Genomic DNA, 12,987 nt, shown 5'->3' with positions numbered 1-12,987 from the left:
CATGCAGTAACATCAATGGAACTATTGCACCTTCAAACATACCCATTTTTGTCCTCTCATTCCACAGATTCTTCAATGTACCCTGAACCTTCACCACCTCACTCATCCTATGACCCATTTCTGCTTTCATGGTTCCATCTGTGGCCATATCCATTCACTGATATCTCAAAACACATCACTTCGACCATATTTTCTCCATTCAAATTCACACTCAAACTGTCCCTCTACCATGCTTAACTTAATAACCTCGTTTTTATTCACATTTACTCTCAATGTTCTTTCAAACACTCTTCCAAAACCCAGTCACCAACTTATGCAATTTCCACTCAAATCTCCTACCAGTGATTTGTCATCAGTAAACAACAAATGACACTTCCCAGGCCCCTTAATCCCCTACAGATCAAATACTCACCCCTCTCGCTAAGAATCTTGCACTTGCCTCTCTCACCAACCCATCCATAAATAAACAGCTATGGTGACACACACACCCCATTGGTAGTGTGTTTGAGGAAAGAAGCCTTAATGCTCTAGCTCTCAGTGAAGCAAAGCTCAAGGGTAAGTGGTAGAATGGTTTGGAAATGTCTTAAGAATAAAGAGAAGGGGTTGGTGAGAGGACAAGAACAAAAGGAGTAGCACTACTCCTGAAGCAGGAGTTGGAGGAGAGCGTGTTAGAACGTAAGGAAGTAAATTCACAAATGATGCAGATAAAACTGAAAGTGGATGGTGAGAAGTAGCTGATTAAAACACAGGGTTACACAGAATTTGGTGCCTGAGATATTAGGCCTTTTTTAGGTAAATTTTGGTCGCTGATTCTAAATATGCCATCAGTTTTTTTTCCTCTATCAGCTCTGGTTATCAAGATATGATACCCCTAATTGCTATGCATACAACCAATCGGGCATATGGACTGATGACTACAAATCATTAATAACTGTCTCTTCGATAAAAAAAAAGGCTTCATACAAGTAGAATTTGTGAAGGGGCCTAATGGGGAGGTAATAACAAGTAGTGGTGAAGTAAGGAGATGGAGTGAGTATTTTGAAGGTTTGTTGAATGTGTTTGATGATAGAGTGGCAGATATAGGGTGTTTTGTTCGAGGTGGTGTGGGAAGTGAGAGGGTCAGAGAGATTGGTTTGGTAAACAGAGAAGAGGTAGTGAAAGCTTTGTGGAAGATGAAAGCCGGCAAGGCAGCAGGTTTGGATGGTATTGTAGTGGGAACGTTATCTCGGAGAGCAAAATCGGGTGTGTTTGAAGGAATAGTGGTTGGTAAAGCAGTCAAATTTATTAAGATAGGGAGTGACTATGTTGTTGATTGGTTGGTAAGGATATTCAATATATGTATGGATCATAGTGAGGTACCTGAGAATTGGCGGAATGCAAGTATAGTGCTATTGTATAAAGGCAAGGTGGATTAAGGTGAGTGTTCAAACTACAGAGGTATAAGTTTGCTGAGTATACTTGGTAAGTTGTATGGGAAGGTATTGACTGAGAAGGTGAGGGCATGTCCAGAGCATCAGACTGGGGAGGAGCAGTGTGGTTTCAGAAGTGTTAGAGGATGTGCAGATCAACTGTTTGCTTTAAAGAATGTGTGTAAGAAATACTTAGAAAAACAGATGGATCTGTATGTGGCATTTATTGATCTGGAGAGAGCACATGATAGGGTTGACAGAGACACTTTGCAGAAAGTCTTAAGAATATACAGTGTGGGAAAAAAGCTGCTAGAAGCAGAGAAGCTTTTATCATGGAAGTGTGGCCTGTGTGCGAGTAGGTAGAGAGGAGAGTGAATGGTTCCAAGTGAAGGCTGGTCTGCAGCAGGGGTGTGGGATGTCACCAGGTTGTTCACATCATGCCATATTTTTTTTTTTTTTTTTTATACTTTGTCGCTGTCTCCCGCGTTTGCGAGGTAGCGCAAGGAAATATATCATGCCATATATTGTCATCAAATATTTGATTTCCAAAAAATCCACTGTCCTCCAGACAACCCTCTCCATAGCCCATGCCTCACATCCATATAACCATATTATATTGTTAGAAATACCATTTCTTGAAACATACCCATTATTGCCCTTAGAGATAACGTTCCCTCTTTCCACACATTCTTCATCACTATCAGAACCTTCGCCCCCTCCCCTACCCTATGACTTACTTCTGATTCCATGGTTCCTTCACCCCCCACCCCTTCCCTATGATTCACTTCTGATTCCATGGTTCCTTCGCTCCCTCCCCTACCCTATAACTCACTTCTGATTCCATGGTTCCATTCACTGCTAAGTCTACTCCCAGATATCTAAAACACTTTACTTCTCCAAATTTTCTCCATTCAAATTTACAGCTCAACTAACTTGTCCCTCTACCCAGCAGAACCTAATACCCTTGCTTTTATTCACATTTGCTCTTAATGCTCTCCTTTCACACACTCTTCCAAACTCAGTCTTCAACTTCTGCTGTTTCACACTCGAATCGGCCACCAGTGCTGTATCATTAGAGAACAACAACTGACTCATTTTCCAGGCCCTCTCATCCCAAACAGACTGCATACTCACCCCTCACTCCAAGACTTGCATTTAACTCCCTCATCACCCCATCCAAAAACAAATTAAACAACCAAGGTGACATTAAACATCCCTGCTACAGACTGACCTTCACTGGGAACCATTCACTCTCCTCTATTCCTACTCGTATACACACCTCAAACCTATGATAAAAACTTTTCACTGTTCTAGCAGCTTACCTCCTACACTGTTTATTCGCAAGACCTTCCACAAAGCATCTCTATCAACCCTCTCATATACCCTCACCATATCCATAAACTTCACATACAAACCCATCCGTTTTTCTAAGTATTTCTTACACACATTCTTCAAAGCAAATACCTGATCCACACATCCTCTACCACTTCTGGAACTACACTGCTCCTCCCCAATCTGATGTTCTGTACATGCCTTAACCCTCTCATACAAATATATACCTCTGTGGTTTGAACACTCACCTTTATTCCCTTTGCCTTTGTGCAATGGCACTATACATGCATTCTGCCAATCCTCAGGCACTTGCCATGATCCATACATACACTGATTATCCTTACCAACCAACCAACAACACATTAATCCCCTTTCTTAATAAATTCAACTGCAATACCATCCACTCTTGCAGTCTTGCTGCACTTCATCTTCCACAAGGCTTTCACCACCACTTCTGTATTCACCAATTCACATATCACCCCACCCAAAACATCCTACATCAATGTACTCAGTCCATTTCCTCATTACTTCCCCTTTAGTCCCCCTTCACCAATGTTCCCATTTGTTCTCTTTTGCACATTATTCATCTCCTTCCAAAATATCTTGTATTCTCCCCAAAGTTTAATGATACTCTCTCACTCCAACGCTCATTCGCCCTCTTTTTCAACCCTTGTACCTTCCTCTTGACCTCCTCCTGCTTTCTCCTATACATCTCCCAATCATTTGCACTCCTTCCCTGAAAGTATCACACAAGTGCCTTTTTTCTTTCACTAGCAACTTTACTTCTTCATCCCACCACTCACTACCCTTCTAATCTGCCCACCTACCACCTTTCACATACCACATGTATCTCTAGCAAATGTCATCAATGCTTCCCTAAATACATCCCATTCCTTATACATTCCCTAACTTCATTTGCTCTCATCTTTTTCCATTCTACACTCAAACTCTCCTGATATTTCTTCACACATGTCTCTTTTCCAAGCTCACTCACTGTCACCACTCACTTCTCCCCAACAATGCTTTCTCTTTATTGAAAACCCTTTGCAAATCTTCACCTTCACAAGATAATGATCAGACATCCCTCAAGCTGCCTCCCTCAGCACATTTACATCCAAAAGTTTCTCTTTTACATGCCTATCAATTAATACAATCTAATAACGCCCGTTGACCAACTCCCCAGCACTCATACGTATACTAATATATATATCTCTCTTTTTAAACCAAGTACTCCTAATCACCATTCTTTTCCTAGCACACATCACACATCTCTTCACCATTTCCAGTCATAACACTGAATACCCCATGCACACCAATTATAACCTCAACTGCCACATTATTTACCTTTGCTTTTAAATCACCCATCACTTATACCCGGTAAGTATATCAAAAGCCACAGTGCTTGTGTTACTATGGTTATATTGGTATTTTCTGCAAAAATCTGTAATTTCTTATTCATGGTTTTGGTATGAGCTTACTTAAAAGAACTGTATCAAAATAATATTTGAAAAATACAATCTACTGTATCATTCACCAAGTTTGAATAAATTGAATAAAATTAATGTAATTACCCTGCTTCAAAGTGTTCATATATTTTTTTCTTCATATCTGAATGCTATTTCACACCCTAGTGATGGAGCACTATGTGTAACGCACCAAAACCACAACCCCCTATCCACAACCAGGCCCCACAGGCCTTTCAATGGTTTACCGAGATGCTTCAAATGCCTGGGATCAGTCCATTGACAACATGTCAACCCCTGTATACTACATTGTTTCAATTCACTGAATCCCATGCATGCCTTTCACCTTCCCGCATGTTCATGCCCCGATTGCTCACAATCTTTTACAGTCCATCCTTCCTTTTCCAACTTGGTCTCCCCATTTTCCATCTTCACATTTATCCTCTTTGTCAACCTTTCCTCACTCATTCTCTCCATATGTCCAAACCATTTTATCACAGCCTCTTCAGCTCTCTCAACCACACCTCTCTCTTACCCTCTAATTACTTTTCAATCAGACCACTTCACACCACATACATATAGTCCTCAAACATTTTATTTCCAAAACACCCACCCTTCTCAGCACAGCCTCCTCTATGGCCCTTGCCTCGCATCCATATACCATTGTTGGGACTTCTATACCTTCAAACATACCCATTTTTGCCCATCCAAATGACGATTTCTCCATCCATATAGTCCTCAGCCCTCCCAGAGCCTTTGTCCCCTCACCCATCCTATTACTCACTTCTACTTCCATGGTTCCATTCACTATCATGTCCACTCCCATATATCTAAAAGACTTCACTTCCTAAAAATTTTTCTCCAGTCAAACTCACCTCAATCAACCTGTCCCTCAACCCTGATATCTAATAACTTTACTTTTATTTCCAACTGCTATCAACTTCCTCCTTTCAAACATTCACCAACTTCAGCAGTTTTTCACTCGAATCTGCCACCAGTGCTCTGCCATCAGCAAACAAATGACTCTCTTCCCACATCTTCTCATCCTCAACAGACTGCATACTCGCCCCTCTCCCCAAGACTCTTGCATCTATCTCCATCAACATCCCATGTGTAAACAAAATAAACAACCACAGTGACCTCACATACCCCTGCCACAGACCAACCTTCACTTAAAACTATTCATTCTCCTCTCCTCCTACTCATACACATGCCTTGTACCCTTGTTAAAAACTTCTCTGCTTCTAACAGCTTTCCTCCTACACCATATATTCTGAAGACCTTCCACAACCCAATCTTATGCTCTCTATAGATACGTAATTCTTACATATAAAACTACCTGTTTCTCTAAGTATTTCTCATATAGGTTCATCAAACCGAACACCTGATCCACATATCCTCTAACACTTCTGATACCACACTGCTCCACCTTAATCTGATGCTCTGGATATGCATGCATTCATCCTCTCAATCACAACCTTCCCATACAGCCCATGATGTACACTCAGCAAACTTGTGCCTCTGTAGTTTGAACACTCATCTTTATCCCCTTGCTTTTATACGACAGTGCTACACAAGCATTCTGCCAATCCTCAGGCATCTCACCATTATCCATACACGAACTGAAAATCCTAACTAACCAATCAACAACACAGTCACCCCTTCTTAATAAATTCAACAGCAATCCCATCCACTCCAGTCACCTTGCCATATTTCATCTTGTGTAAGGTTTTCACAACCTCTTCAAGTCACCAAACCACTCTTCATAACTCCTCACTTTGCATACCTTCCCAATGCAAACACCCTACATCTGCCACCCTATCTTGATAAACATTCAACAGTCCTTCAAAATACTCACTTCATCTCCTCACTTTATCACTATCTGTTACCACTTTCCCTTTTGCCACTTTGCCAAATGTTCCTAATTTCTCTCCTGTATTCTCCACATTATCAACCACCTTCCAGAACATCATAATCTCCCTAGAGTTTACCGATACACGCTCAACCTAACTCTCATTTGCCCTCTTCTTCAACACCTGCACCTTCCTCTTGACTCCCTACCACTCTCTCTTATACATCCCCAAGCTATCTGTTCATATATTATGCATACATTTCTCTTGCCCATGTTACTATTACTTTTCATATCATGTGAATTATCATTCATTCAAAAGTTAGGGATGAACATACAGATAAACGTTGAGCAGAAAAATATATATAAAAGTATAAGACATACCATATTGATTACTGAGTGTAATCTACGTTTTGCTGTAGGCCCTAGCTTCTCCCTCTCGCTTCTTTCCCAGTCAAGTTAACTCTCGCATCTACTTACTGTACCACCCATTTTTGCCATTATTTTTTGAGAATACGTAAACAATTATTAACTCTTACATATGGTTAGGAACTACTATGGAAAAATGTGTAGAAAAACATGAAAATTCACATTTACTATACCATTCACTTGGTAGAGTAGGAAGTACATTTTTTTAGCCAATGGCCATGCTAGCCCCTCTAGAATCACAATTCCTCTTCTCTGTTCCATTTCAATTTCAATCCATTTTCACTTTCATTTTTCTAAATCTGTGACATTGTAACTTAAAGTGTTAGGTAGGAACCTACTGAAAACCTACTGGTGAATGTGTGTAGAAAAAGCATGTGAAAATTACAATTTACTATGTCATTCACCAATTATAATTTGAATGTTTTCAATGTAAGTCAGCAAGAACTCCAACTCTTTCAAGTATTTTCTCCTACATTTTACTGAGTGTGTAGAAATTACTGATTCATGCATTATGTAAGAACCAACAAAAGAGAAATTTGCAAAAAAAAAAAAATTGAAAAACAAAATTTACCATACTATTCACCAATGATAAAATGAATGTTTCAAACTGATGATTGCAAGCTAACTATGGTCTTCCTCTTCACATGTTTCTCCTTATATTCATCTGAATATAAAATTCAATTAATAATCTATGCATTAAGAAAGAATCTGGGGAATAACCTGTGAAACATATATTAAAAAAAATGCAATTTACCATACCATTCACAGACTAAAGTTGAAAATACTTAAAGAGATGCTAGACTCCCAGTGAATGCAAATGTTTAAGTTCTATGTGACATCTTCATTTGTTCATCCATTTCTGGTAATAAATTTCTGAATGTGCAAATTATCAGTAGTTCACGAATTAGGCAAGAACCCCGTGGAAAGAAAGGTTCAGAAAAAAATATATGAAAAATACAATTTACCATACTACTAATCAAGAACAAGCTGAAAGTTTTCAACATCTCTCTTCAGTACTGACAGAAGGAAAAGGTTTTGGGAGGTGAAGAATTTGAGAGAGGTTTGTAGGAGGGCATTGACAGTGGCACAGTACCTTCCAGATAAGTTTCACACACATGATTAGTGTAGTCCTGGAGCAACCTCTAAAATAGTACTGAAGCATGACTAATGGATGATTTCAAATAATACAGAACCAAAAACATTGCTTAAAAGAATCTAAAATGCTGCATAGTTTATGCATTTCCTTGGATGCTATAAATATACTATAAACTCCATTAATTCTTTACACAGAATAAAAAGAAACTTTCCTATCCCTCAAGAAAAAAAGTAAAGTATTAGGAGATAATAAAACTTAAGCTACAGTAAATTACTAAATAAGTACAAACCTTTGCCAGAGCCATTGCTGCATTACACTGGTAATCTGCATGCTTTGAGAGCTGAATTTGTATAACTGGGTCAACAACATCAGGGTAAGCTGCGAGTACTGCCTTCGTAAAAATGCTTTCTAGATGTCCCAGAATGTTGCACATATGGCTACCAAAATCATCATTATTTACCATGGTTCCAGTTTTCACATCTTGATTTTCTATACTCTGTTTATACAAAAATGAAAATGTCAGTTGGTTTATACATCAGGTAACCAAACACTTAATATACAGCTTATCAAGATAAAATGCAATAAAGAAGACCCCATTAGTTCACGGTCCTGTTTATTTGACCTTTTCACTATACCAAGCCACATTTGTGGCTTTAAACCTTCAATCCCATTGTTTCAATACCTAACTGATGTGTGATTCTATATCTTTTTCAGAGTTGTCACTAGCAAGAAAACAATACAGATGGAAAAATATCATCATCACCCATAAACTGTTAAAGAAAGTATAACTGCCCTTTTAATTCAAAGAAACACATTTGTGGCCAGACATAGAACACTGCCCTATGCCACATTTGTAACTCTAAATCTTCATAACATCATTTGAATTCCCAGCTGATGTATGACATATCTTTTCCACTGATGTCAATAGCAACCTAACAATATAGCTGGAAAAGATGTCATGTATCACAGTCAACCGTACATAATCAAAGCAAGTATCACTCATCATCATGGCAGGAAGCAAGATGTACACAGCAACTAATATAGTCAGTTTCATAAAATATCAATTGTTTATGCACTTCTGTGTTTGTGAATTCCTCTTGCAGGGCCAAACTGTTGTTCCCAGATTTTGTATGGAGGTACTTCAGAACCTGGGCCAAGTTTTAGGCTCCCACACGTAGGCTTTGAAAGCCATTTTGAGTCCAAAAAAATGAAAGCCACCTTGGCTTTGAAAGCCATTTTGAGGCCAAACAAATGAAGGCCACCACACAAAGGCCATACGAACACTGTACATTAAACACAAATCTATGAACTCATTCAAAATAGATAAGTTAGCAACCTCAAAGTATAATAGAGGTACCTCTGGATTAAAAGCAAGATCCAAAGGTACCAGGCCCAAGCCAACAAAGTACCATCTTTCAAGATTCAGACTTATTACAGCTTCATAAGGCAACCAAATACCCAAAAATATGGATGTAAGGAGAGAAAGAGCTAATTAGTACTACCATAATCATCAACATTATCAATGCTCTTCTTACTGTAATTATCATTATCAGCACTATCATTACTTTTCTTTCATCCTTTTAATGTTAGCTAAAATGGAAAAGATATTACATTATCCTAATCAAGCCCACCTGATTTGTGCTACATACATGTCGTTTCCCATATTAAGAAGGTAGTGCTGCAAACAAATGATGACAGGCAAATACATTCTCACGCTGTCTGTGAAACGCACGAAAACCACAACGTCCTATCCACAATCAGGCCCAACAGACCTTTCCATGGCTTCTACCAGTTACTTCACATGGGCTGGTTTAGTCCACAGACAGCATGTCAACCCCTATATACCATGTGCCTCCAATTCACTCGATGATATGCACACCTTTCAATCTCCTACATATTCTGGCCCTAATCACTCAAAATAATAATCACTCCATCCTTCCACCTCCAATTTTTCTCCCCTTCTCCTTTTCCCTTCCCCTACTGTGTATGTATATATATACATATATTTTTTTTCTCTTTTTTATCGATGTCGCCCACGTTAGTGAGGTAGCACAAGGAAACGGACGAAAGAATGGCCCAACTCACCCACAAACACATGTATATACATACAGGCCCACACACGCACATATACATACCTATACATTTCAACATATACATACACAGACATATACACATGTACCCATGTACACATTCATACTTGTTGCCTTCATCCATTACTGTCGCCAACCCCACCACACATGAAATGGGGTTGGATGAGGTTGTTAGGGAGGTGAATGCAAGAGTTTTGGAGGGAGGGGCAAGTATGCAGTCTGTTGTGGATGAGAGAGCTTGGGAAGTGAGTTAGTTGTTGTTCGCTGATGATACAGTGCTGGTGGCTGATTTGGGTGAGAAACTGCAGAAGCTGGTAACAGAGTTTGGTAAAGTGTGTGAAAGAAGAAAGCTGAGAGTAAATGTGAATAAGAGCAAGGTTATTAGGTACAGTAGGGTTGAGGGACAAGTCAACTGGGAGGTAAGTTTGAATGGAAAAAACTGGAGGAAGTGAAGTGTTTTAGATATCTGGGAGTGGATTTGGCAGAGGATGGAACCATGGAAGCAGAAGTGAGTCATAGGGTGGGGGAGGGGGGGCAAAAGTTCTGGGAGCATTAAAAAATGTGTGGAAGGAGAGAACATTATCTTGGAAAGCAAAAATGGGTATGTTTGAAGGAATAGTGGTTCCAACAAGGTTATATGGTTGCGAGGAGTGGGCTATACATAAGGTTGTGCGGAGGAGGGTGGATGTGTTGGAAATGAGATGTTTGATGACAATATGTGGTGTGATGTGATTTGATCGAGTAAGTAATGAAAGGGTAAGAGAGATGTGTGGTAATAAAAAGAGTGTGGTTGAGAGAGCAGAAGAGGGTGTATTGAAATGGTTTGGTCACATGAAGAGAATGAGTGAGGAAAGATTGACCAAGGTGATATATGTGTCAGAGGTGGAGGGAACGAGAAATGGGAGACCATATTGGAAGTGGAAGGATGGAGTAAAAAAGATTTTGAGAGATCAGGGCCTGAACATGCAGGAGGGTGAAAGGTGTGCAAGGAATGGAGTGAATTGGAACGATGTGGTAAACCAGGGTCGACATGCTGTCAATGGATCGAACCAGGGAATGTGAAGTGTCTGGGGTAAACAATGGAAAGTTTTGTGGGGCCTGGATGTGGAAAGGGAGCAATGGTTATGGTGCATTATACATGACAGCTAGAGACTGAGCGTGAACGAATGTGGCCTTTGTTGTCCTTTCCTAGTGCTACTTTGTGCACATGCAGGGGGGAGGGGAGTTGTCATTTCATGTGTGGCAGGGTGGCGATGGGAATGAATAAAGGCAGCAAGTATGAATTATGTACATGTGTATATATGTTTATGTCTGTTTATGTATATATATGTATACATTGAAATGTATAGGTATGTATATGTGCGTGTGTGGACGTGTATGTATGTACATGTGTATGTGGGTGGGTTGGGCCATTCTTTCGTCTGTTTCCTCGCGCTACCTCGCTAATGCAGGAGACAGCGACAAAGTATAATATCTCTCTTACCCTTTCATTACCTACTTAATCAAACAACCTCACACCACATATTTCCCTTAAACATTTCATTTCCAACACATCTAACCTCCTCCACACAGCCCTATTTATTGCCCATGCCTCACAACCATATGACATTGTCGGAACTACTATTCACTCAAACATACTCATTTTTGCTCTCCAAGATAACGTTCTCTCCTTCCACACATCCTTCATCGCTCCCAGAACCTTCACCCCTTCCCCCACCCTGTGACTCATTTCCAATTCCATGGTTCCATTTGCTGCTACGTTCACTCCCAGATATCTAAAATACTTCACTTCCTCCAGTTTTTATCCATTCAAACATAAATCCCAATTAACTTGTCCCTTAACTCTACTGAACCTAATAACCTTGCTCTTATTCAAATTTACTCTCAACTTTCTCAAACTTTTTCAAACTCTATTACCAACTTCTGCAGTTTCACACTCAAATCAGCCACCAGAGCCATATCATTGACAAACAACAACTGACTCACTTCCCAGGCCCTCTCACCCCAAAAGGACTGCATACTTGCCCATCTCTCTAAAACTCATGCATTTACCTCCCTAACCACCCCATCCATATACAAATTAAACAACCATGGGGACATTACACAACCCTCCCACAAACCAACATTCACTGGGAACCAATCACTTCCACAAAGCATCTCTATCAACCCTGTCATATGCCTTCTCCAGATCCATAAATGCTACATACAAATCCATCTGTTTTTCTAAGTATATCTCACACACATTTTCAAAGCAAACACCTGATCTACACATCCTCTACCACTTCTGAAACCACACTGCTCCTCCCCAGTCTGATGCTATGTACATGCCTTCATCTTCGCAATCAATACCCTCCCATATAATTTCCCAAGAATACTCAACAAACTTATGCCTCTGTATTTTGAACACTCACTTTTACCCCTTTGCCTTTGTACAATGGCAGTATGCATGTACTCTGCCCATCCTCTGGTATTTTACCATGATCCATACATCCATTGAATATCCTTACCAACCAATCAACAACACAGTAACCCCTTTTCTTAAAATCATTCTACTGCAATACCATCCAAACATGCCGCCTTGCCAGATTTCATCTTCCACAAAGCTTTCACTACCTCTTCTCAACCAAACCATTTTCCCTGATCCTCTCACTTTACACACCACCCCAATCAAAGCACCCTATATCTGCCACTCTATCATCAAACACATTCAGCAGGCATTCAAAATACTCACTCCATCTTCTCGCTTCATCACTACCTGTTATTACTTCCCCACCTCCCACCTTATCTTCCCACCCTAGAAATCCTTTCCATCCTTCTGGGGCCCCTGAAACACTCAGGGAGCTGGCAACGTCCACTGGTCAGGACCACAAATCACTAAGTGTTATGATGTTGTGTGCGCATCCATGTGCAGAGATTGCAGGGCAATAAAGTAGTAGGTGATCAGTATCTTCTTTATGACAGTTCAATCATGGGCATGAACAGTCTCGTGATATGCTGAAATGGTGTTTGCAGCGATGTAGTAATGGATGATGTCCAGAGTATAAACAGTATAGTGTGACTGAAGTCTGTCTGTGGAGTGTGGTTTCTGATGGCTGTAGGTCCGGTGGGTTGCTGTACAAGAATGAGTAGGGAAGTATGCTGTATAATGCTAGTTGGGTTATTTCAGTGTGCAAGTGTTTTGTTAGTGTTACATTTGTTGGGTGCAGGGGGAATCTGTCAACAGAGGTTATGGATGTTTGATGTTGGGGTAAACTTATCAGTTCTACTTGGGGATTGGTGGTTAGGTACCAAGAGTTATGGGCAAGAGGAGTCCAGTGCA

General features: G+C 40.1%; 1 protein-coding gene across 2 annotated transcripts in view; it reads right to left on the bottom strand.

Moving 5' to 3' along the window:
* ArgRS (arginine--tRNA ligase-like protein) overlaps positions 1–12,987 on the bottom strand; it is a 108,257-nt gene that overhangs the window by 72,547 nt on the left and 22,723 nt on the right. For both annotated transcript variants that reach the window (XM_071665009.1, XM_071665010.1), the window contains exon 4: positions 7,868–8,074. In XM_071665009.1, coding sequence (XP_071521110.1) covers positions 7,868–8,074 — 207 coding nt within the window. The remainder of the gene's footprint in view (positions 1–7,867; positions 8,075–12,987) is intronic.

This window comes from Panulirus ornatus, chromosome 9, assembly GCF_036320965.1.
Source record: "Panulirus ornatus isolate Po-2019 chromosome 9, ASM3632096v1, whole genome shotgun sequence".
Classification (NCBI taxonomy): Eukaryota; Metazoa; Arthropoda; class Malacostraca; order Decapoda; family Palinuridae; genus Panulirus; species Panulirus ornatus.
Note: the sequence above shows the minus strand (reverse complement) of the source record. Positions and strands in the feature narration are given on the sequence as shown.